At 41.4% G+C, this 25,908-nt stretch overlaps 2 protein-coding genes across 4 annotated transcripts in view; one reads left to right on the forward strand and one right to left on the reverse strand.

Moving 5' to 3' along the window:
* The window catches only part of RANBP9 (RAN binding protein 9), a 40,868-nt gene extending 19,318 nt beyond the window's left edge, over positions 1-21,550 (forward strand). The window contains exons 3-14 of one of the 3 annotated variants that reach the window (XM_055800163.1): positions 2,042-2,094; positions 4,114-4,281; positions 7,266-7,288; positions 9,171-9,355; positions 10,190-10,302; positions 11,617-11,725; positions 13,114-13,304; positions 15,045-15,192; positions 16,873-16,946; positions 19,273-19,424; positions 20,114-20,225; positions 20,572-21,550. In XM_055800163.1, the coding sequence (XP_055656138.1) occupies positions 2,042-2,094; positions 4,114-4,281; positions 7,266-7,288; positions 9,171-9,355; positions 10,190-10,302; positions 11,617-11,725; positions 13,114-13,304; positions 15,045-15,192; positions 16,873-16,946; positions 19,273-19,424; positions 20,114-20,225; positions 20,572-20,702 (1,459 nt within the window). In that variant the 3' untranslated portion in view covers positions 20,703-21,550. Of the gene's footprint in view, positions 1-2,041; positions 2,095-4,113; positions 4,282-7,265; positions 7,289-9,170; positions 9,356-10,189; positions 10,303-11,616; positions 11,726-13,113; positions 13,305-15,044; positions 15,193-16,872; positions 17,041-19,272; positions 19,425-20,113; positions 20,226-20,571 lie in introns of those variants that run through there. The other 2 variants (XM_055800162.1, XM_055800164.1) reach the window with 2 other exon arrangements.
* Positions 21,551-21,804: 254 nt separating this feature from the next.
* Positions 21,805-25,833, reverse strand: NOL7 (nucleolar protein 7). The gene is made up of 8 exons (XM_055800168.1): positions 25,690-25,833; positions 25,552-25,612; positions 25,419-25,480; positions 24,672-24,703; positions 23,589-23,676; positions 22,910-23,031; positions 22,752-22,829; positions 21,805-22,155 (listed from the first exon to the last, which is right to left on the reverse strand). The coding sequence occupies exons 1-8, from the start codon at positions 25,824-25,826 to the stop codon at positions 22,088-22,090; spliced, it is 648 nt and encodes a 215-aa protein (XP_055656143.1). The 5' UTR covers positions 25,827-25,833; the 3' UTR covers positions 21,805-22,087.
* Between the last annotated feature and the right edge of the window lie 75 nt (positions 25,834-25,908).

Raw genomic sequence — 25,908 nt, forward strand, 5'->3', positions numbered from 1 at the left:
CTGCTGAACATTTGTTGTTGGTGAGAGATGGTGTCGGTGCGTAGTGCCTTCTACTTGTTGCCAGTGGGTAAAGAATCCTTGTTCCCAGCTGTATTACATACAGTGGGTCTGTGTTCACTGTTGTTACTGAGTTAAAGGGGAGGCTTGGAAGATACAGTATCTAAGGGAGGAAGAATAAAGGTGGTACCCAGATGTTATCTAGATGATGATTTTCTATCTAGCATTTTACATTTTTGTGTAACCTTAATTGTGTTTCTGCAAGAATACTGAAATGCAACTTTGATTGGGATGAAAGGATTTTTTAATATGACTCACATAGAAAGGCTTTTTCAGTCAGAGTTCTTTAAGTTATCTAAAATTATTTTTAAAAATAAATTTCCTTTCTTTAATATATTTTCCTTAACAGGAGACTTTATAAAAGCAGTTTTTCAGTTTTTACATGAGAATCCTTCATGCATCAAACTCCAGACTATGCTAATAATAATTCTGCCTTTATTATTTAAGACAAAATCAAGGGGTTTCCACTTGTTGCTTTCATTTGCAATTGTTTCGTTGAGTGCTACTGCAGTAATGCCTCGGTAGTCAGCAATACAGCAAAGACTAATCCTTTTGTTTGTTGCCCCTCGTTTCGGCTATTCATTATGTCTAAATGTATCTTGCCTATATGGTTCTGAGGTTCCATTTCATGCTGGTATGTTGGAGGGAGAGGAAGATGGTGTCATACATTAGAAATTATCAGAGGAGGGCTTTGTAAATATCAAACATAGAGGCAGCTAAGGTAACTGTTGGAAGTGATAAATAGAAAAAGCACAAAACTCAGTACACAAGCATATAATTTCGGAGATTTGCTGCTCAGTTTCCTTCCATGTGAAATTTATTTAAAATAGCAGATTAATCTGTATTTCCTAGTATAATAGTTGCTTAAAAATCACATTTTATGAGATGGGAATACTAAGGTAGTGTTTGTTGACTTAAACTATTTTCAAATTGGCACGGGTGAATGTGTTGTTTTTTTCATAATTTTATTATGCCATGACAAGTTTGTTAACTAATTTGAACTAGTGTCAAAATGAATGTTTTGATAAACCAGGAAATGTTAGGTTTAGGTGATTTTTGGATGCTTTTTTCAGTTGATGAAGGGGGTTTGGCTTATTTTGGGCAGGGGAAAAGCCAAGCTTTTCTTTATGCTCTTTTGCTTTTTCGATTTCTGTTGTCTTGGTCATGAAATGACCTTTGATTAAGAAACAGAAGCAAAATTGACTTCACAGACTTCAAGTAGTGTGATTTGGGTGGGGGTGGAGTGATTATTCATTTTAGTGCTCTGTTATTTGCTATTAAATTGTTAACAACTTACTGGACACTGACTTTATTAAAACTACCATTTGTAAGGCATACTTTTGGAGTTTATTGACCTAGTCATAACTTATTTAGACTTTTAGTATACTAAAAGTATTTTCCCTCTTCAGTTTGCCAACAGATTGTCAACAGCTAAGTAACGTTGCTGGTAAATTTCTCAAGATAGCATTCTGCTCTGTCATCCAGCCCCTTAATGTTTTAACGTGATCTTTTCATAAGTGCTGTGTGAGGATACATTTTGCTGCAGAAATAATGTATAGTTTTGCATGTGTTTTGTAAAATTACTTGTTCCAGATAGTCTGCAAAACATGATTAGGTGTGTTGAAGATGATGGAATTGGTATGTGTATAGCTTTACCACTACTTTCAAAATAAGGCATGGCCTTTGGTTTTCTTTATTCATGCTTTAAACTTTATGGCTAATATGAATATTCTCCATTGATAACCCAGGATGCCTAAGAGAGGAGCTGCCCTTACCTCCTGCAGGGACAGAATCTGTCTATATTAAACCATATATGCTAGGAATTACTTTTCAGCTTCCTTGCTGTTATGCCACTATTAAATGCCACCCTCAGAAGCTTAATTGGTATATAATTAATTAGCACAGTGTTTCTTGGCAATATCCCACATATATATATATTTTTATAAGAGGCAGATAAATTTCTTTTGTTCTTTCATTTGCACAGTTACATGGGAATTGGGCTTTCGGCACAGGGTGTGAACATGAACAGACTACCAGGTATGTTTCACTATTTTTTATGTTTGATAAGTTAGTTACGTGTTTCTTAAAATATGCTTGACATTGATGGGAAGGTTCTGGTAAGCAACAGAGTGACACCTGTGTACAACCCAGGTTATCTGTTATCTGAGTTATGTAAAACTTGCAGCTAAAAAGTTTAGCTTTTACTGTACACGTGCTCCAGTACTACTTCCCTCAACTCTTAGTGTTATTTGTAACATTATGCAGGTACCTTTTAGCAAACAAATAAATGTTGATGTTTTCATCATGTGACCTGATAAATCTATAGATTACCTTGTGCTGTAAACTGAATTTCTAGCAATAAAGATGAACTACTATGATAAAGACTAGTATGATAAAGACTTTTCTGTCAAACATGACGTGAGCTCTCCTGCTGTCAGTTTCCATACCTTTCCAAACTTACTAGTAAGTTAAAAACTTACTACTACATAGTAGTAACTATGTAGCATAGTTTTAAGTTTTGACTGTTTCATTGACCTGCATGGTCAGGGATGCTGTCTTGTTACCAATTATCTGTAGCATTTCTGTATAATAAATGCTTGCACATTTGTACATGTTGGTTTTCTAAATAGATATTTAAATATGTAAGCAAACAAACAAAACAACAAAAAAACCTCCCAACTGATGTATTTTTAATTGTTGATATTAGTCAAATATAAAATCACGTTGAATTTGTCCTAGAGTATTTGTGTTCTCTTTGCATTGTTATTTGCTTGCCCAAATATTCTGGTGGAGATCCTTGGGATGGTTAAGATCCCAGTTAAGACTGTGAGCCCAGTGAAGGCTGATGAATTATTAGTGGGTGGCATTAAGTTTATTATGACTATGATTTAGGATGCATTGCAAATAATTATCAAAGATACTACTAATCAATGTAACTGCAGTAAATTGGGGTGTTTACTGAGAGATGCTTAGTGTGGTGCCAGCTGAAGCTACTGATCATACAGATTAAGGGCTTAAGTATGGAAAATACTTTCAAATTAACTTGTTAGGCAGCAGTTTGACAGAAGAAGAATAAACCCACAACCTTTTACTCTTTAAAAATAATTTGAGTTACCAGTATAAATTCCTAGTCAGAATGTGTGTGTATATATATGACAACTGGCTATTTTTGTTAAAGATTGTGCTTTATATTATTTTGTATAGGAATTTAATAGATCTGTTAAGAAGGTTTTGTTGTGCCTGAAGGTATACTCCCTTTTCTATGTGTTTTTGTGTAATACTGAATTGCAGTGTGGACAGATATTCTTAAATGAGCCCAGACTAAAATTGCTTGCTATGAATCTCATTGATTAGTGTAATGATACGAAGCTTCTTAACTGGTTCTGCAGCTTCTTCACCTGCAAAATTAGCACCATATTTGCATACATAATGACATGCCTACTGGCTGTGACTTTCACCTTTATTGATAATTTTTTCCTGTCTTTTTTGTTTTAAATTTTTAGGGGCAGCAAAGCTAGTGACACTGAAGTCTTGAGCTTCTGCTATTATGCAGAGACTGCTTGCTGCTGAATAGTCATTGAGAATAATCAGGAGTAGAAATGTGTTTCCCCAGAGATGCATGTTTGGGTTTTAGCCAGGAAGAATTTGATTATGACATATGGTAGCAATAGTTTTGCAAGATGAAAGGGAGAATACAGAATCATCACTTGCTTTGTTGGGACATATCAGATCTGCATATAGCTTTTCAGATTTCAGCATCGTAGCTGATTATTTTTTTGGTGTTGATAATTTTGTATGTTCACTTAAAGAGAAAAATGTGTTATCTGAAATTGCAGTACCTGTTATGTGCTACAAATGGAATTACCTGTTCAGCCATTTTGATAAAGAAGTTGTCGTTTTTTAAAATGAAACAGATTTGTTAGATATCTTAGAAAGCAGAAAGCTGAGGGCAGTAATTAACTGTGTTAACCTGGTTAGAATATTCTAACTTTGCCTAGTCTTTCCATTATTTCATAATAAAGGAAACAAATAAATTGCAAATGCTTTTGTCTCTAGGTTGGGATAAACATTCATATGGTTACCATGGAGATGATGGACATTCATTCTGTTCCTCTGGAACTGGACAACCCTACGGCCCAACGTTTACTACGGGTGATGTCATTGGTTGTTGTGTCAACCTCATTAATAATACCTGCTTCTACACAAAGAATGGACACAGCTTGGGTATGGAGAAACGTTGTCTTTCATGGTAACATTATGTCTGTAAGTCTGTTGTAAATATGAAACTCTCATCGTGTCAGGAGCAAAGTGAATAGTTCTGATAGTCTCATAATCTATGTATGAATTCATTAAAGAGTTGGGAAGGATAACTTGTGTTCCGTTTGCACTAACACGCCTTGTGAGTTTGGAAGGATTTGTTGAGCATCTCATTCCACAGGACTTGCCTTTATGAACTCCACTACTAAATCCACAAATAATACCTGATGTTTAGAAGGTAATAGACAATAAGAGAATTGCAGAACTGCAGAACGGATATAGCTAAAATTCATTGCTGCTGTATAGGGGGATACCTAGCCTTCACTGAAACCTTACATTGGATGGGTGTTATTTTGAACGTGTTGGAGAACAGTGTATTTTGGATTCCCAGTCTGGAGTCATGCAGTGTTGGGCTAAAGCCATGCATTATATAAATTGTGCTAAAATTAAGTCCATTAAATTCTTCTGGTAAATTTTAGTATTATGCAATGCTGCAAGACAATTTTTGATTTTGAAGAAGTCAGGAGAGGGAGTAGAGTTAAAATTCTTTATACAGTATATATAATAATTCAGTTATTCAGTGAAATTTAATGAGCAAACATACAGAGTGTAACAAAAGAAGAGGAAAAACCTATTTCCTGCATTAAGGAGAGCAAAGGCCTGGGAAGAGATCTTGGAATTGTGCTTAGGGGAGTAGGAGTTTTAAGGGATGAAGCTCAGAAGGAAGAAATTAGGTTTTTGTCATGGGTGGAAATGTGATAAGGAGAAGAGATACTATCTTGAAATGAAATAAGAGGTTGTTGAGATAGGGACTCTTGAAGTCACTGTTCTGTTTTCTCATATTGCCAAAAATGAGGAAGGTTTGGAAGGTACTAAGGGGAAGGACATGGTTTAAATTCTCCTTTTCTCTCAGAACAAGACTGCCTGTTTGCTCAGGCGCTGAGCAAACATCTAACTTTGGAGTTTTCCTGCCTCTACTCAGAGCAGGGCTTAGGTGCCTCCAGAGGTCGATTCCAAGTAATCATTTCTGTGATTCTGGTCTATCATCCCCTGATGTTACTTCTGAATTGTGTGAGTCTATATACCTGGACTTAATACCTTGACAGCTATGGCAGTGGGACGCTTGAACCACACACTGCATAGTTATTTATTTTGGCCCTGTTTCAGGTTAACATGTCAGAATGGAAGATAACAGGCTCAGGTTGTGTTTACCCAAATCTTTAACAGGGTTAAAGCTGAGAAGGGTAGTCTTACTCCCTTTTTGGGAACTAGTAACAGTGTGCCTGCAGGTAAGGTGGATCAGATTGATGAGCCACTAAACAGACACTGTTTTTCTGACTACCCTTATCACGTGCATGGAAGAGCTAAGAAGGGAGGAGCAGAACTTGCTCTTTCAGTGGAAGTCTTCAAGCAGACTGGATTAGTCTGACTGTTGAAACAACACTCCAAGTGATTAAAATCTGTTCAAAGAGAACAGAATGGCACAGGTGACAAGAGGCTAGTAAAATGTCATCTGTCATAGACAGAGTCTGACAAACACTTTATGGATTTCAGAAGGAAACCTGGCAGCTGTTCTGCTGTCGTGGGCTTTGCTAGCTTGAATTTCTGACAGAGGAAAAATGATTCTGTGTTTAGGGGAAGAAGAAATCAGAAATTTTGGCTGTGTTGCTAAGTAGTTGTTGCTGCTAGTTGTCGAGAATTCCTGTATGATCATGACTTGAAGGAGATTAATGTTTTTTCTCAGGCCCACAGATGCACTCTAGAGTATTGGAATTCTCTGGCTTAGCCTGGGATTTGATGCTGCAAAAAGGGCTAAGCAATTATTTACGCAATTGTGAAATCCATCTTGCCTACTGCCGTGATTATTTTGGAAAAGGGTGAGCTGGATGTCAAAAATGTGCCAAACGGAGAGAGTAGTAATAGCTTAGAAAAAGTTAGGATGTAAACAGGTAATAAATAAAACAATAGCTTTAAGATATGATTGGAGGAGACAGATTCATTCTGTCTTTCTTTTGTATCAAAGATGGGTGTAAAGAATCCCAGATGCTCTTGAGATTTGAAATTTTGGTGAAAATGGAGAAGGAAAACGGGGGAATTTAGGACAAAAGATTAAAAGCTTTGTTTTAATCTTAAATTTGAAAAGACAGTGATGCAAAATAAATAAGTTTGAAGGCATAAGGGCATTTGAATCATTATGCAGTCATGAAAAAACCTGAATACTTGCAACAATAAAGGAAATTATGAAATACTGTTATCATTTGGGTGTCAGAAGATTTCCTGATACTTATTTTTTTAACTGAAAGCTCATCCCCACCCCCCACCCATATTGCGTAAAGTTCCTGAAGTGAAGAGGTCAGATTTTTCTCTAATCCTGAGACAGCAACATCACTGCCCTGGTCTTATGGGTAGATGAATGCTTGTAATTATATAACGAGATATTAATCTGTTCTGTTTGAAAACCAAAGCACCCTGGCATGGATTAGAGGGAAACATTTACCAGACTAGTTTGGGACATTATAGACATGTGCTGCTCGTGTAAGGATAATTCTACTTATGAAGAAAAGTAATAGCAAACAAGAAGGCACACCAATGAATCCTGGTGCTGCAGCATTGAGACATGCAAGTGAAAAAATATCTTCAGATACTCTTTTTTTTTTTCCTCTTAATTTTAATCTGTAGCCAAGATTTTCGTAGTTTCTAATCTGCATATCTCTGAGGTTTCTAAATCTTACACCCCAAAACTGAGGGCCAGTTGAGTACTTTTGAATGACAGTTACTTTTGCCAAGTATTGCACTTTTATCACTCACGCACATCGTGGATGTCACGATACTTCACTGCTTATTTCTAAGATGGTTTGGGTGAGTTTTCTGAACATGCAATGATACACTTAAGAAAGTGAGGCCAGAATCCATACTTATGGAAATTAATCTTAATTTTCTTTTTGTTACAGGCATCGCTTTCACAGATTTACCGGTAAGATAAGTGCAATTTTGAACAGCTTTCCTTTATGTTATAAACAGCAGTTTCACATGTAACTTGGATTTACCTTACGCTTCTTGGAAATGCAATGATAATCTTCTTAACCTATTTAATATCAGATGTTTCTCCTCATTTCAGTAGTGATTTAGTTGAAGCAAAATGTTTTTGGTTTTTACACCGATCTTCACAGGGGTTTTCCTTTTCAGCTTTTTAACAGGCAGTTCTAATGGAAGTTTAGCAGAAAATAATACATACAAGTAGTTAGTACATACTTTATTTGACACATGCAGGCCTTACATGCAGGCTATAAGCTGTATTCAGCACCAGCACAGTGCGTGTGTGTGCGTGTGTCAGGCTACTTCAGACGTGGTCACTATAACTCATTCTTGATGCCTCATTTTCAAAATCTTTCTCTATATTGTTCACTCCGTAAGATCAAACATATCAAATTTTTTGAAAGAAAGCTGCAGATACCTGAAGTCCAGTCAATTACATTGTACTTCCTTTAAAACTGTTATGAATATGTTCCCTGTGCTACTGGTACAGGCATGATGCTGCACTTACTTTGTTTCTTTCTCATCTGTTCGTTTCTGATTTATTTTGGTTAGGGTGCTGTGTGTGATGCACTTCCATCTGGCAGCTGCTCCGTTTGCAGTGGCCTTAGGATGCCGTATTAAGGAAATGAAGATTCCTAAGGAATAGGATACTAAGATAAATAGATCTTATTTATACTAAGGAATAATAAATATACTAAGGTACTAAGGAAAAATGAAGTCAGTAGCCCGGGGTGCCTCTCAGCCCCTGCCACTGGCTTTTTGGTCTCATTAAAAGATTTGAGATTTGTGCTTTCTTGGTTAGTCTAGACTAGCCTCTTGACTATGAGCAAGGTTTATTTTAAAAAAAAAAAAAGTGGGTGTGTGTAGAAATGGGAGCAAGATCAGCTTGGGCATGGTTTTAACAACCAGAGTATTTTTCTTTAATTTCAGTGGGTTTGCTGGGCTTTAGTGTTCCTACCAATCTGCATATTGGTAACTTCTGATAGCTTTGACTTAATTAGCATGTGGTTCTGTAGACCAACATGCCATACCACCATTGATTGCGGTGTAAATACAATGTAGGTATATTTATAAGTAAAGAAAAACCAGCAACAATACCCCAACTGACTGCACTGCCGTTGCTGAGATGCTAGTTGCATTTAAGAAAGTTACTTTAATCCCACCAGGCAGAGTTTGTTTTTTCTCATATTTGGCATATTTCAAGTTTGCATGGAGACCTAATCTCTAAGCAGAAAATAAAACTGAGACAGCAATAAAGGCTTTAAAAATCTTTTTCTAGATACAAGTCCAGGAATTCACGAGAACTTCAATGCACTGTTACAGTTCTTTTTAGGTGCTACACTTGGACTTTGAGGCTAATGAGTTCTCTATCCTGTCAGTTCTTACTGCTAAGATTCACCCATGTTTTAAGTATTTCACCCCAAAAGGAAAATGGCCCACTTTGTAAGTTTACTTTTTGTTCTCTTTTTAAAAGGAACTTTAATCCTGGTCTTTAAAATAATTCAAAAAATGGTATTTGATATTTTGTGAAATTGAAACCAAAAGTTGTAAACTTTAGCACAGTTTAGAAAGTTTTACTAAAATTATCAGCAAGGCTTTCTTAATTCAAAATAAAAAAAATATGGCCACTGGGAATAAAATTAATCAGTCATTGTATTGCTGGAATCGTAGAAGTTGTTTTAACAGCTGGACAGATGATCCAGAGATATTTGCTTCTTCACACTACTAGTAGCATTGGGGATATTATTACAGAGATGGAAAAACAAACAAAGCGGGGAATTTAGAATAAGAGGAAAAAATAATTAAAAAATTTCTTGCAGCCAAACTTGTACCCTACAGTAGGGCTTCAAACACCAGGAGAGGTTGTGGATGCTAATTTTGGACAACACCCATTTGTATTTGATATTGAAGACTATATGCGAGAATGGAGAACCAAAATTCAAGCACAGATTGACAGATTTCCAATAGGAGATCGGGAAGGAGAGTGGCAAACAATGATTCAGAAGTAAGACTTTGAATATTGTTCATTTTAAAAAAATGTTAATAATTGCATGGTTTCAAAGATGTTTAAAACATTGTACCTGTTGTCTTATGCAAAACGTTACAGATAGTATTAAAAACTGGTACAAATAATTTTGTTAACAGGTTTGATAAACATGTATGAAATTGATCATGAATAGATGTTTGGGGAAGAGTTGTATACACCATTAATAATTAAGAGTTTATAATGATAAGCGTAAGCCTTCCATTCTGATTTGACCTATGTAATGTAGTTTGGGGAGTTTAGAAAAATTGCTGTGGTTGTAGTGGGCAGTTTTAATACTTTGGGCTCTGGAAATTTCCCTCCACATTCTCAGCCTTCGGCATGCCACGTTAAGTTGTGGGTTGTTAGTGTCTCAGTTGGAAAAACAGTGGTTGTGGCTTTGCATTTTTTATTTCTTCAGTGAAAACAAAGAAAAAGCATGCAGAATTTTCACTTCAGTGTATGTAATGGGCAAAAAAAAGAAATTTAATTAGCAGGTAATATTTTAACTGAGCCTGCCTTTAGATGATTAATGATTTTTATTATAATAAATAAAATAAAGAAATATTTATTAATTATTTTATTAAAAAATCGTAAAATGACACATCTTTTAAACTTTTTTCTGTGCAGTGTTTTGAAGAAGATACTACCTCTTAATTACTTTTGTCTGACTTGTACAGAAATTTCTGAGTTTCAAGTAGACTTCTTTTAATTCAGTCACATTTTTTTCAGAAAAGGGTTTTTACACTCAAGAAGTTTTGGGTTTTTATCTGTATTTAATGAATGTTTCTGGGTTTTGTGTTTGTTTATTTTTAGAATGGTATCATCTTACTTAGTTCACCATGGATACTGTGCAACAGCAGAGGCATTCGCCAGATCCACAGACCAGACTGTGCTAGAAGAATTAGCTTCCATTAAAAATAGACAAAGTAAGGCTGGAAAGCACGTTACATCCTTTTTTCCTCCCTTAAACAAATATTACGTAAAACTTTATCTTACGCATCACTGTAGAATTTCCTTTCAGGACCACTCCATAGTACGGTTCTTTGCTGTCATGTAAAGTTACACACGTATGAACAGCGGGTTAACGCTTTGGAACTTGTTTGATGTAGCGGAATGTGGTACATTACCTGTTGTCTTTCTCTTGAATGGAAAATTGTGATCTGTCTCAAACAACTGTGTGTAATGTCTCTAAACGAGTGTTTGTGAGAGCTAATGGTCAGTCACAAACAGGAATATAAAACTTAGTCTTGGCAAACATTTAGACTTTTTATCTTAAGTGTGAAAAGGGGTAGAGATTAGGGAATGCTTTATAAGTTAAATCAAATTTGAGTTTTCCTGCTTAACAGATGTGAGGGGGAAGAGGACAAGGAGAACTAACAGCAGTTCAGTTCTGACTTGCTGTGGCAGTGCTGTTTGGCAGCCTGATTTAAAAACACCTTCCCCGTTCATTTAAATCCCTGCTCAGTGAACACAAGCATTTGTGTGACTGCATGCCGTACCAGATGGGGGAACTGCTCTGGCTGAAAAATAGCCCGTTCGTTGGGCAGTTTCTCATTTGGATCGATTTCTCTGTTGGTGCGGTAAGACCTGTGAGGCTGTTTGCGACTTGTGCCAGGTTACAGCAACAGAAGCATCAATTAAAGCAGGGACTGTTGTGGAAAGGTTTAGTCAACTGTAACCTGACTGGAAGTATGTCTTGTAGGTGAGAAAGACTAAATTTTGTTTTTTATTAGTCCAAATTGAACCTATGGGAGTGGGATGCAATTTGGATGTTCTTGGGTGACGATAGTTTGGTATGTGCTTATTTATAAAGGTGTGAAAATGACAAATCACAGAAGAGTGTCTGCAATCTTAAGCTAGCTCTAAATGTGCAATCTGAGTACAAAGTAGTTGTATGCTGGCAATAAATAAAAATACAGAGTACTCATTTAGATATATGTAGGTGGAGTGCAGTTCTTAAATTTTCCTATTGAACATTTTAAGGAAGCATGATCTTTCTTTACACTATTTTTTTCTAAGAGGAAAACACCTTGTTGATTGATGGTTGCAGTGTCTTTTAATCGTTAATTTACATGTATGAATCCGTAAGCTGTCCATTTAACTGATGTTGGTTTTGGTGAACAGAAATTCAGAAACTGGTTTTGGCAGGATGAATGGAGAACCCATTGAAACAACATAACAGCTGTATCCAAGTTTACTAGAAAAAAATCCTAATCTCTTATTTGTTTTTTGGTGAACAGGAATTCAGAAATTGGTTTTAGCAGGAAGAATGGGAGAAGCCATTGAAACAACACAACAGTTGTATCCAAGTTTACTAGAAAGAAATCCTAATCTCTTATTTGCATTAAAGTGAGTCTTCAAATTATACAGATGTGTGTTTATAGATGGCACAGTACCTTCTGAGACAAGACAGTTACTCATTTAAAGCTTTCACAGAAGTTTAAACAAAGTTAAGCAGCGTTTTTTAGAAAATGTGTATACTGCACTTTTTTTATGCTATATTATTTGCTACATGTTTAACTAGGTTTTGTCATCGAGGTCCTGTTTTGCAGCATAATTCACATCTTGCTGTAGACTTGTTCTCTAGAACTAAGTTTTGTAATTTTTTGAATAAATTTTAATCGGTTTGGGTGTCAAGTAAAACTTAAAATGTAAACTGATATAGTATCATCACATTCAAGATGGTCAAGAGCCCTGTTGGCATAAGTTGGTCTGTTCCTCCAAATGGGTGACTGACTTTAAAGACCAGTTTAAATGAGCTGTTTCACTCCATGTCACTTTACTAGAAACCTGTGGCTAATACTGTGCAAATTCCATAATTCCAGAGAGATCTCTTGGCTTCCCAGGCACACAATAGTCACCTTCGTTCTGGCATTTTTACTTGCCAGCTGCGCTGATCTTCCAGAATTTTGTATCACGTTGTAGTGTTTGAATGCAGGAAAAAAACCTGTTATCTCCTGTAAGAACAAAGCACTTTAAGTTTCATGTTCAGTTAAGTAACTTGGAATGTGTTTGAAGTCTGTCACGTTCAAGTGCTGAACAGAATTCATGTGATAGTACTGCAGACTTACCACAGAATTCACAAAATGAGAACATTTTGATCAAAGACTTCACTCAATAACGTCAACTGTATGTTATCTTTTTCTCAATCTGTCTTTCTAAATTTTGCCTGCTCTATTGAGGCTATCTAAGCCTAAAAACATAAAGCAGTAGTTCTCAGCTTCCTTAAAGTCCATAGTAAAACCTCCTTATCTAAAATAAAATTGACAAAGAGCAACAGCCTCTAAAGGGAAGGTTTGTATCTGAGCTTGCTTTTCAGACCGTTTTCTAGTGCAAATGTTTAATGTTAAGTTACCGTTTAATGTCAAACTCTGTTCTCATTTACTTTGAGAGAAATGATAGACGTGACAACGTAACGACATATCCTTCTCAAGAAATAACCTTGCCCCTGCCAATAAAACCAAACAGTTAAACCAAGAAAATATAGCTTCTCTAAACTTTGAAGACTTATTGACAAAGTCTGTCCTCAGAGGACAATATTCCTGTTCTCCTCCCTCACAAATTTTGTAATTGCGTATTTTTGGCTGAATACTCCAAAGCTTATTGATGATTGGGTTACTGACATCCAGCATTTTGTTGAGTCAGACTCTTTGTATATTTAACACTAAAATTAAATCATTGGTAAATTGAAATGTGAAAATTGTTTTATTAGCTTAACTTTTTTGCCTTTTGTTTAGGGTGCGCCAGTTTATAGAGATGGTGAATGGTACGGACAGTGAAGTGCGGTGTTTGGGAGGCCACAGTCCAAAATCTCAAGACAGTTACCCTGTTAGCCCACGATCATTCAGTAGTCCTAGCATGAGTCCCAGCCATGGAATGAATATTCACAATTTGGCAACAGGCAAAGGGAGCGGCACACACTTTTCTGGTAAGTTGGTGTGGAAGATAGAGTACATAGATTTGGATCCACCACACCGTGCAGATGATTTTTTTTTTTTTTCAGTTAAGTATTGGGAGACCTTACAAATACTCACAGCCTGACAATTTGTTTCACTGGAGAGTTGATACTGAATACTTTGTATAGTTTTAATGATTAAAATATGTGATTCGCAGTCACTGGGAAAGGGAGAGTATATAAATAGAATCAAACCTTTTTTGCACGTGCTCTTGGTTTTACTAAAGGTTTGCAAATTAGTTTGCCACTGATTTCTAAAGAAATACTTGTTTCTGGGAGGTGAAAGGTTCTGACAAAAAATTCTGTCCTTTCAATTATAATATATGGCTTGGGCAAAATGGTTTAAATCCAGTAAGTGGTGTATACGATCAATCTCCTGTGGTGTTTAATGGAGTAGTAGGAACAGCTGCTTTTGTGTAGGAAATGCCAGGAGCTAGGTGGTGGGGTTAGGTAAAAGACTTCCTGCTGGCAGCCAAATTTCAGTCTGCGCGGTTGAAACAGTTGTGAGAAGTGTCGAGGTGGTGGGAAACCTTCGGAGCTGCCCCATGCCTGTGGGGAGACTCCCGCACCCTCCAAAGCACCCCTGCAGGGAAGGTCTTGGGCATGTTAAAATGGTACGTGAACATGTCATCTTTGAACCCAAGATTCTGAAGGTAGTAGAGGCTGTCAGTTTTCACTTTTGTTTCATTCTTAAATCCAAACTGGCGCTGACTGGGGACTTTTTATTTCTCTTGGTGGGGTTGAGTAGGAAGTCAGTGTAGCCAGGCCACCGGCACCCCTGCTGCCCCTGGAAAGGCAGTGGCTTCACCTTTCTTCCCTCTGTGCCAAGGCAATGCTATCGTGTGTGAGTGGAGATCTGCTTAGGTTTTCTGTTCTGCAGGTGGGGGGATGTCTTGCAGAAAGTACCTCAGACTTCCTAATCTTGAAAGCAAAGGCACCACTTAATCAGCAAGTTGATGAATGTATTATTAGAATTGCGGTTTGGGATTTCCTGAATGGCCACAACTGTTTTGTTTATAATAAACCCTTCCTGTGACCTCTTTCTTACTTAGAAGATACTAGGGAGCTCCAGCTTTTGGGCTTGACAGAACTGGCAATTACATGTTTGCTTCAAAGAGTAGTTTCTCGATTGGGTTTTAGAAGGGTCAGAAGAGATTTTAGCCAAGACATCATAATTTCACAACATGGTGTAATTTTATTTAGCAAAGCAAATATTAACAATTAAAATAATTATACGGGGGAGGGAGGGAGGTTGTATTTATGTGTAGCAACATGTATTTTCAGCACTGAATTTTACTGCGTATTTATCGAGAGAATTATGTGATTAGGAATGAGTAAGATGTGTGTCTGCTTCCATTCATAAAGATTACAATGGCCTAGAAAAGATTTTCAGGTCTTTCAGAAACAGTGTATCAGTTCTAAAAAAAAAATATTATACCTTGATGCAGTTTTCTGGGTTACTGATGGCTAGGTACACCTGAAAAGCCTTCACAGGTGTGTGTTGGTACTTGTTAATGATGCTGAACTTCTGCAATGTAGAAGCCTTAAAGGTTCACATACCTGAAATACGGAGGCTGAGTATGTTGGTTTATCTGTTTGGCAAATCGAGCGTTTCCTGACCAGGAACAATTAAGTGATACTTACTTCACTTCTATAAATCGGTACTTACAAATAAGTTTGTAGATGATGACAATTATTAAAACTTTCTTTCAGGGTTTGAAAGTAGTTGCAGTAATGGAGTAATATCGAATAAAGCGCATCAATCATACTGTCACAGTAAACACACGACTACCAGCTTGAATGTACCAGAGCTGAACAACATAAATGTATCAAGATCACAGCAGGTTAACAGCTATTCCAGGTGAACAAACTTCAGATGCTTCTAACTGACGTGAAGGCTTGTGTTGTCCATGTGTTTGTATTGCAGAGAAGAGTGTTCAGTGGGATTTGATGTGATTTTTTTTTTTTTTTTTCCTTTCCTCAAGGACAGTTAAAACATCCAGTGTAAGGGGCCAACAGCTTGTGATCACCCTAGTGTGATCTGGTTTTAACTGCTCAAGCTCAGTAGACTGTTTTCTTGTGTTTGGTTAAAGAAATGCAATGGACAAAAATAAATTACCTGGCTTATAGCTATTTATGGCCAGTTTTGAAGCTGTATAGTGAAGATTAACTAGCTCTCTGGCACTTGAGATTTTAATTTAAGCCACTGACATTGATTTAAGCATGTTGCCTGTAGGTAGTGAAAGGTTTTTTAGATACTCTGTTTGTGGCAGTATCTGCAAAGTAAACACAATTGAGATGCATATGAAATGTGAACTCCCCTCCACTGCACACACAAGAGCTGTTTGCCTTCTCCAATCACTGTCCCTTGTGCAAACACATTCAATTCAGAGCATGAAAATGGATGTATTAACCAGGGTTAACAGGGTTATTCATAACCAGTAAATACTCAGCTCTGGGTTGCACAGATGCAGCAGAACCTGACTTGATGTGAAATATATAACAGGACTCAGCTGGGCTGTCCAAAATGGATTCCCAGAACTCCCAAGGGGGATGCGATGATGTGGTGGTGATAACAAAAAAATATTTCAGTTGGATGGTGACGATAGGGGGGGACGAGTAACATTTTTTAACTTCATGATTTGTGTTTGCGTCAGCAATTGCCTCTGCCAAAAAGTCTGGCAGTGTCCGAGCAACTTTGAGATTTGTCACAGGAGGAGGACAATTCCTTGGCTGCAGTGTTGCCCACTCAGAGAGGCCTTTCCGCAAAGGAAGCTGAGTATTTCTGGTTACGTGGAAGCAAGATATTAAACTTTTAAATTGAATCTCTCTGGTCCAGAGAGAGCGTTTAGGTTGCCATTCTCCATGGCGAAACAGAACAGATTCGGATGTAACTGTCTGCAAAGCTCAGTCCCCAAAGCCGCGCTGGCATTTTCTGAAAGTGCTTCTGTGACCCGCTGCGAGCAAAGTGGTGTGAGGAGTTACATGCTCTGAATTTGCCCCTAGTACCTCTCTTCAGTGTCTTGGTTTACTCAGTATTTGCTTGGGGTTATTCTTCTTTTGCCTTGTCATTCTACTGAGAGTAAATGACAGATGAAGGCTTTTTTGGAATCCATTTACCTAAATATGATAGTCTTAAAGTAGGCTATATATTGAGTTAACTGTGGGTTTTTTTTAAAGAAGTGGGAATAGTATATTTTCTCAACGCCTCTTCTCCAGCTCTGTGTATGTAGATACCCAAACAAGGTAAGAACTTTTTGGTGTGTATTTAGAAAGTGTTATACTAACTCCTGATAATGGTGGACATGTTTAATTTTTCAGCATCTGAAACTGTTGTTTCAGTGGATGCTGATGCTAGTTGAGAGCGCCTTACAACCTCCCTGGTGCTCTGGTATCGCCAGTTGCTGTGGGAAAAACTTGGTAATATTTAAAAGCAGCTTTTCAGTAGCCAAGATGAGAAAGTACTGTGCTGAAGTTGTGAAGAAGAGAACACAAAGTACTTCAATGCAAGTAAAACTTTTATTTATTATTCTCTTTTCAGCAATGATGTAGACATGGAAACAGATCACTACTCCAATGGAGTTGCTGAGACTTCATCCAATGGCTTCCTAAATGGTAGTTCTAAACATGATCACGAAATGGAAGAATGTGACACAGAAATGGGTCTGCAGTGATATTTCTTACATTTTTATTAAGTGATGGCAACAAGGTTATGTTTTCACTTGCAATGCTTCCCAACTTGAAAATTAGGGGTATTAGTTCAAATCTTAATATTTTTTTTGGCTTGTTTTGCTATTAGATGTAAATTTTATAACCACTGATTTAGGTGGTCCAGTGTCAGTGTGAGAACAGGGGAAACTGGCGACTCGTGGATATTGAAATTAGCATCATTTCTAAGGAAGTACCCTTGAGAAGAAACATGCTTCTTCTCAAGAAGCAGTAGCATGCCTGGGTTCGGCTTGGCAGGTTGCTTCTTCCTCTTCCCCTAGTCCTCTTGCCATTCGTCGTTCTCATGGCACTCAACAGTAAGAGTGGAAACTCCAGATCACTTACATTGAAGAATGCAAAGTGCTAGTATTAAATGCTCAAGAAAAGAGCTGTATTTGGGAACTGAGATGTAAAAAACCAAGCAAGTTTTCCACCCAAAAAATACCCCGTTTCACATAATTGTGGTCTAACAAATAACTTCTACTTAACCTGTTTTTTTATACTGGTTGTACCTGTTGACATTAGTGACAAACGAATATTTAAATTCCCTCTGATGGCCAGCACACCATAAAAAGATCCTGTCCCCACCCAGTAAGGGCGGTCAGGTCATGTCGGTGCAGAGGGGCTGGGGCCGGGGCAGCGGTTGTTCCTGCTGCCCACCTCCCAGGGAGTGGAGGAATCCAGCCCAGCCGGTTCTGCAGTTGCAGAACTGTCTTCTCAAACCATAATGTGTCAGTTAATAATGTTTAAATGAAATGTGACACTTGGGAGGTCCCTGGTAAGCCTGGAGGATGCAGTGATACCCAGAGCCATCTGTGACCGCTGCAGAGCTGGGGGGGACGTGCTGCTGCTGACCATGCAGCTTTGCTGGTAAACACCAGATAACTGTTGCAAAGCAGCTCTAATTCTGCTCCAGCCCCGGAGGCGGGAGATGCGGATCGCCAGGCTGTTTTCCCTGCGTTACATTCTGTAACTGGATAATAACAAGGCCTCGCTTCTTTACTCTCTTTGCAGCCTTTTCCACAGAGGCTGGCTGTGTCAGACATGAAGCGGCTGCACAGGGCACAGAGTTGTTTGTGGTGGTTGTTTTTTAATGTAGTTGTTTTCTGTCTTTGGAAAATGATGTCCTAGGTTGGGCTGCAGCTCACAACAAACACCGCTGCTTGAAGACTTGTGGGTGCTTCACCTTTGTAAAAAAGAAATGTGGCTCCTCAACCTACATTGTTTACCCTTCCCCACCCCCACCCCCCACCCGGTTTGAGTTTGGTGGGTTTTTTGCTTTTTGAGATATGAAGTATATACTCCTTAGTGTATGTAATGTTAAGTAGGTAGACTTTTTCCATAGGTGATATCTAAGAGAGAAAAAAAAAAAAAAGTGGCCACTTACAAATCCTTGTTTGAAATACTGGTCGAAACAGAGAGCATATTAAAATCAGAAGAATGATTTTGTAATTCAAGTGTACATCCAAATTTTGATTTGGAACTCAATTCTGTTGCTGAAAAAAAGCGAGGAATGGATAAATGCCCCTCCCCCCTTTTTTTTACAGGTTGCTTTAGTTGTAAATTTAAAAAAAAGAAGGCAGAACTTTCAGAGATGCCAAGGGTTGATTTACTGTTCATAAACTGCATTAATATATTTTAAAATCACTCTTGGGGGGGAATATTGTAGAAACAAAAAGAAACCAATTGTAGGGTTTGGCTTGATTACCAAATGTAACAAAATGTCCAAATTATTAAACTAATACATTCTACAAGGAGTATGAACGGTCTAAGTGACCATCTTGTGGCAACACCCACGGTGGCTGTTGGGGCAGTTCAGGGGTTTTAACCCCCTAATTAGCAGTTCCAGATTCAGTTCCAGCACTTCAGAAGTGCAACACCAAAGCATTACCAAGGTAGAACTGCGTTGACAACTGCTTATTTTTGTCGTTAATAAACTCCCATAAAATTTTAGGGTAGAACTTGGTTTATAGTCAGTTTAAAATTAACCATTGCAAAATAAACAGCATGTGTAGACAGCCTTTGCTGTTAGTTAACTAAGTCTCTTTAACGTTCCTTAAGGAGCAGCTCAGCAGTGCTCGGTGTAGAACATTGTGGCAAGGTCTCTGCCCCCAGGGGCTTGCTTTCTGGGAAGGAGGTGTCTTCTGGGTGAAATCAGTGCAGATTCTCTAGGTCCATAGATCTGTTACTGTCCGCCCTGCTAGCGGTGATGATGACGATATCGTTTTTGCAGAAGTAGATTCAAGTCAGTTAAGACGTCAGCTATGTGGTGGCAGCCAAGCGGCGATTGAAAGAATGATCCATTTTGGAAGAGAATTGCAAGCAATGAGCGAGCAGCTAAGAAGAGAATGTGGCAAAAACACAGCAAATAAGAAAATGCTCAAGGTATGTGTGATCTTGGAATTGTGGGGGTGTTCAGGTAAACAACCGTGCCGCCCAGCAGCTTTCCGCAGCACGCGGCGCTGCAATACTGCTGGGCTTTATCTTCTGCCATTTTTAAAATTCTGTGTGTGTCTGAGAACAGTATTCTGCTCTTGGCTCCTGTCTTGCGCACGCAGCGTGTTCGCAGGGAAGGTAATTTCATACTGTAAGACAATTGAAACCAGAGGTGAATTTAGCACTTCCCTCTCATTTCTGACCATGTAGCTTGGCCTTGCGAGCCAAAGTGCCACTTTCAGCTCTTGTGATCCATGAACCGCAAGGAAGAGGATTGATACAGGTGCCTGAAATGTGCTCTTGTTAGTACTCTGCGTCTTGCTCAGTTCACCTTGGTTTGAGAATGCTCTGGAAAAAATTCCCCTGCCAAAGACTGAATGCGTGCAATTTTCAGTGTTTTCTCCTTCCCCATCGCTTCCTAAAACACCTCTAACTTTTTTTCTTCCTGGTGGGCAAAACACTGCTTGCTCAAAATGGCACAGGTCCTGCTACAGTTTTTTATCCTTTTGTATTGATGAAGGACACTGACAGTCACCTTTTAATGAATCCCTGAATCAAAATAATGGGTGAAGAAAATAGCCCTCGTTTTCACGAGTGCAGTGTAGCTGTGAGATACAGCGAACGTCATCTTTCCGCAGGACGCCTTCAGTTTACTGGCGTATTCAGATCCCTGGAGCAGCCCTGTGGGGAATCAGCTTGACCCGATACAAAGAGAACCTGTGTGCTCTGTACTTAATAGTGCAATACTCGGTGAGTAGGGCCTGGCGGGCTGCACGGTGGTGCGGAGCGCCTCGTGTCCCGCTTGGGGCTGGGTGGCTGACCCAGTCCAGCCGCGATGGGGTACGCTCTTGGTAAAAGGGGCGGGTTAACGGAGCGGGTGTCGTCACCCTTCTGGTGCAAAGCGAACCCGGGCTGGCTCAGCAGCGGTGCTGTGCCAGGGGGTTGGAAACGTCACCTTGTTCCTGCTCTGTCTTGCTGCAGGAGCAAGAGAGACATCTGGGCAGAGTGGTTGAAGCAAGCCGAGCGGTTGTCAGTGTTCAGCGCGTTGCTCTGAAATTAATCGGGCATTTTCACTGCCCCTGTGGTGCTTTTTCAGAGACTCACAACCTGCCAAAGCAGCCGCCGCTCGCCCTGGCGATGGGACAGGCGTCGCAGTGTCTAGGATTGATGGCTCGATCGGGGATCGGATCCTGCGCCTTCGCCACAGTGGAAGACTACCTCCACTAGCTATGCATTGGAAGGTCCGAAAGGTGGGGTGGCATGCTCCACGCGGAAGGTAGACCAGCTCGGCTGACTGGAATTTGGAATTTTAATTATGTACTAAGGACAAGTCTGTTGCTTTATGTTGCTTCCTAGTTTACAGCATGATGCAAATGATTTCTAACTTAGTGTTAGGAGAAAACTTCCATCTTTAAAACCTCTTAGACAACTAAGAGTTGAAACTATCACTGATAATGTCAGACATCTGGATTGACAAGTACTGATCCTTGAAATGATTGTCCAAAACAAACCAAAAATCCTGCTACCTTGTGGTGGGACGGAAGAGGAGATGTGGATGTTTTAGCGTGTGGGTGATGTAAACGTCGAGCAGGATGACTTGCCAACCTCCACCCCCATTGTTACATAGTTCAATCAGTGTAATTTGCAAAATGCATAAACACCTGATGGTTTGGATATATAGTGTTGATGGGAAGAAATGATATTTTTTAATGTGTACTGTAAAACTTGAATTACTCAGGAGCTGAGTGAATATGTTTGTTGCTACTTACAATCCCAACCTGTTGATCTTAGTAGTTTTTTGTTTTAACATGGTCTTTTCAACTTTGTTTCCTTGTTTAACTACAGACAGCTTCTGTTGTGTAGACTCACCAGTTTAACTGTTGTATTATAACAGTATTACATGTCAACAGTGTGGTTATGACCTATTTATATAAAAACCAAATATTTAGTCAATTTACAGTCTTAATTTAATCTTTGTACACCTTGCATTTTTAAAAGTGCTTAAATAGTACTATATTGCAATAAAATGTAGTGATATCATAATTAACCAGCCATTAAAAACTTACTTCGACATACACGGTAGCAGGGACTTGTATGCTACGTCTTCGTGGTTCCTGAGGGAGCTCATTCAGCGCTCCCTGAAAATGGGGCTGGGGGGGAAATGTATCTTATTTTTCAAAAGCGATCGTCAGGCTGCACAGGGCGTCCTGCGGTGTGAGCGGAGTTGATGACTGAGGCATTAAGGATCCAGCCTTTCTTTAGAGATGCGACTGAACAGCCTGCAGTAACCGACTGCTGTGAGAGTAAGTGAAGCACCCAGAGCCGTAAGTACAACGTCGTTCATCTTTATTCTCTGCAAGGGAGCTCCCTCACGGAGGCAGCTCTACATGCCTGGGGGAAACACCAGCTGTTGTCAATGAGTATTAAGGATACAGAGTTGCTTCCCCAGCCACTCCGCGACTGGGGAGGGAACAGGGAAGTCTGCTGGGATGCAGCCTGGTGCCTTCCGGGGGCTTGAGCTGGAAGCCGAGCGGTGATGGAGAAGTGGGGGAAACACCTTTGCCGTGTTCAGTAACAGTCAATAGCACCTTCTGAAGAAGCTGTCCTCATACTCAGTTTTTCATGTGTGCTGCGAGCCAACGCTTTTTAAACCTTGCTGCTCTTTCCTTTTTTTCTTGCCCTTGAAAGAAAAAAGCTGTCGGTTGCTGTTTCCTTAGCCCGGCTATGGCACAAGCAGCAGCGCACTGATCACTGCGCATTTCAGAACAAAGCTGCCTGGGCCACCGACAAAGCCCCGTCACCTCACAGACCATGGGCGCCTTCCATGACGGAGGAGCAGCGCGTGGCTATAACCGGTGTGTCAAGTCTGTCCCCGTTTGTCTCTGTAGGGACATTTTTTAATGGGGAGAAACAGGCGCTATTTCCCTGCGCTCACACAGCAGGTCCAGCATCTTGGCAGCCCTGCTTTACGTTCTACCTGTCTGAAATTGTTTCCAACAGCTCAGAGGTTGTTAGAACAACAGTTAGTATTTATTTCTACAGATAAACATGTTGTTTCTTAATGTACGAAAAAGGAAGAAATTTTTTCCAAGCTGTGTGTCACGGAGCGCTCGCCGCACCCACTCGGGCTGTAGCGCGCTGCTGCCCTGCCCCAGCTCAGCTTCTGCGAGTTGGGAGCGAGATCCAGCCCTCCCAGGGGAACCGTGCTGGTGCTTTTGAAGTGTATACGTAAACCCATGCACAAAGTAGTACCTAGTCTGACTTTTCTGTACTCACCCCAAGATTTGTCCACAAACTGAACTGCTGCGCTCTTAACTGGTTTTTTCTTGTTTTCAAGGGAAAAAAACTCATTTGCTGAAACAGAGATGAGTGTTAATTACCAAGCTTAACCCAGGCAAACGCAGATGCAGGACCCCCCTGAGGACACTGCTTACCCTGTGCCCGGTTGGCATGTGGGCCGTAGAGCTGCGCCTTTACGAAGTCCAAGGCGAGCTGTTGGTGGAGACCTGTAAAACTCTGATCTTTTAAGCGCACAGCTGTATAGTTTCCTTTTGACCTAGTTAAATAAGGAGATGTAAATCCCTGGAGCGCCCTTACAGACCCAGAAGGGGCCCGTGCTTTGCTACTCAAGCACAAGAGCAGCCAGTGCTGGTTTCTGACGCTCGGCCAAGCTGTGCAGCGGTATTAACAAAAAAATCAGACCAAGACTCTCAAGCTGTCCTCATGGCTTTGCACCCCACGCAGTCCCTTGGGACCCCTGAACTAGTCCTACCAGAGGGTGCAGTTCCTCTGTAGGGACAGCAGGGACAAGAAACGGGGGAAGGAAAAGACAACTGAAAGGGAGGAGTTCGGTGCAGCGTGTAACACGGTGGCTACTGCTGTGCTTGTGGCTGCCCAGTTACATATACAGGATACAGAAGGACTATTTCTCATACAAATTTTGTGTGTGTAATATATATATAAAATATAACACTTAAAGGCACCATTAGCACATAAATACACTTTCTGAGAGGAGGAGCAACGGCACGGCACAGGGAGCACGGCACAGGAAGCACGGCACAGCTGCTGCGCTGCCCCCTCCCCCCCGTGCAGGCAGGAGCACCCCCAATGTACCTGGCACCCTTTCCTTGTTTCTCTTTCTTCACCCGCCTTTGGACTTGGCCTTGTCTCTGCTTCACAGCCCCACCTCCACTCTGTTTACCTACAATAAATTGAATAGATAACAGAAAAAAATTCCCAAATGTTACAAATTAAGAGCTGTAAGTGAGAGGAACAGGAATGAGATGAGTTCAGCTGTGAAAAGGTGAGGGGTCTTCTGTTAACAGGCATTTTTCAGCAGCTCTGACCAGTAAGAGGTGCTCTGAGAGGGTGGGCAGAGCCTGCCTTGGGGGAGCCCCGCAAAGTCCTGCTGGGCAGCCTGCCCCTGCCCTTCCCTTGGCATCAACACCAAAACCGGGATTCAGCACAGGACAAAACCTCAACGCAACAGAGCAGCCACAAGTAACACACAAAGGGGAGCGCTGCTGCGGATTCGTCCTCAAAGTACTTTGGAGGCTTGAGTATTCAAGGCACTGTCCTGAGCCCATCTTGTTTGTGCCAAAACAGTAATAAAAGGAAGAAAAAGTAGCAGTTACACCATCCAGCTACATAATTATGTAAGGGATAGATGAGAGAATTGTTTTAAAAAAAAAACCCACATATTTTTTACAAGTACAGAGGGCTAGAAACCAGCAGTCATGGATGCTCCAGACTCTTCAATTTTCAGAATTAGAAAAAGTTACCTCATTTTTTACAGATGCTATTAAATCACAGCATGATGTGTAAAGTATCACGGCGACTAACAACTCTATCCAGGAATAGCCTTTATAACTTAAAGGCTAAGTATTCATCTCCCTCACGTAATCCTGGCTTTTCTGACACCTGCCCTTTGTTTCCTTAAACACCTCGGGCTCTTTCAACTGAAACCACTGTACAGCAGACCATTTCTGTACAAGGCACAGGACTCAGATTAAACGTGGCTTTAGATTTTTCCTCAGATACTTTTCCTTGGCAATGATCTGTTCAGTCAGTTCAGGTTTTGGACTTCCAGAAGAGCTCTGCACAGGAGCGCTGCCCCGCTGCTTCTCCAGCACAGGGATGCAATCCTGAGGGATTGGGAGAGCACCACACCACCAGTGCAAGCTGCAACATACGTACCTCGCTCAGCTGCCGCAGCCTGCTCATCAGGCCTGTGGGCCAAGAAGGCAAGAGGTTATTCCAACTCACACCCCCCTCTTTCACTCAAAGCCACAAACGCTCCGGCCTCAAGCCCAACCCCACACACACCAGGGCCCACCCGGAGGGGCCATACAGGCTCACCTGTGCTCACCGGGATGGTGGGGTGGCCGTGGCTGGTGCCCACCAAGCCACTCAGCAGAATGAGGGGGGGAAAACAAGATGGCAAACACTCCAAAACTTGTGGGTCAAGATAAAGGCAGTTTAATGAAGCAACAGCCAAAGTTGTGGAAGTGAAGGAAAACAGAAGAAGTTCTTTTCTACTTCCCATGAGAGGTGATGCCCGGCTGCTTCCTGGGAAACAGGGCTTCAGTGTGTGCAGCGGATGCTCCGGAATATGGACATGGTAAATGACGAACGCTCCCCCTCCTCCCTGCTCTGAGCTTTTATATCCGAGCAGGCTGCAATGGCCCTTTGGCCACCCTGGGTCAGCTGTCCTGGCTGTGTCCGTCCCCTCCGCCCCGAGAGCTTGCCCACCTCCCGGTGAGGGGGGCTGGAGCCAGCCCTGAGGCCGTGCGAGCGCTGCCCGGCAGGAGCCAAAGCGCTGCGGTGCTGCCACTGCCTCCCCTGCGACTGGTACCAGCACAGCGCTGCTGGGGGCTCCGCCAGCCCCCCCCCCCGCGCCCCTCCCCCCCCCGCGCCCCTCCCCCCCCCCGCTCGCCCCCTCACCCTGCGGGCGGCGCGGCGGCGGCCAGCTCCTGCAGCACGGCCTCGGGCAGCAGCTTGCGCTTCTGCGGGGAGAGAGGGGGTCAGCGGAGGTCGGGGGACGTCAGTGCGAGGGGTGCGGGCCGGGCCCCCCTACCTTCTGCTCCGCGAACAGCTCCTGCCGCCGCCGCCGCTTCTCCTTCAGCAGCTCCCGGTGCCTGCGGGGAGGCGGGAGGCGCCGTCAGCGTGGCCCCGGGGCTGGGCTGGGGCGGGGTAGGGGTGGAAGGGTCCGTACCTCCGGGCCGCCTCCCCCACGCGCTTCCGCTCGGTCTGGGCCGCCTCCCGTGCCGCGCCGAAGGCCACCTCCTCCGGGGCCTCGTCCTCCGAGGAGGCCGGGCCCAGCAGCGCCGCCACCTTCCCCCGCCGCGCCATGGCCGCGCGCCGCCCGCCCCGCCCCCTGACCCGGCAGCACTCCGCCGCCTTCCGGCCACGCCCCCCGCGGCCCCGGCCCGCC

Source organism: Falco peregrinus, chromosome 3 (genome assembly GCF_023634155.1).
Source record: "Falco peregrinus isolate bFalPer1 chromosome 3, bFalPer1.pri, whole genome shotgun sequence".
NCBI classification, from domain to species: Eukaryota; Metazoa; Chordata; class Aves; order Falconiformes; family Falconidae; genus Falco; species Falco peregrinus.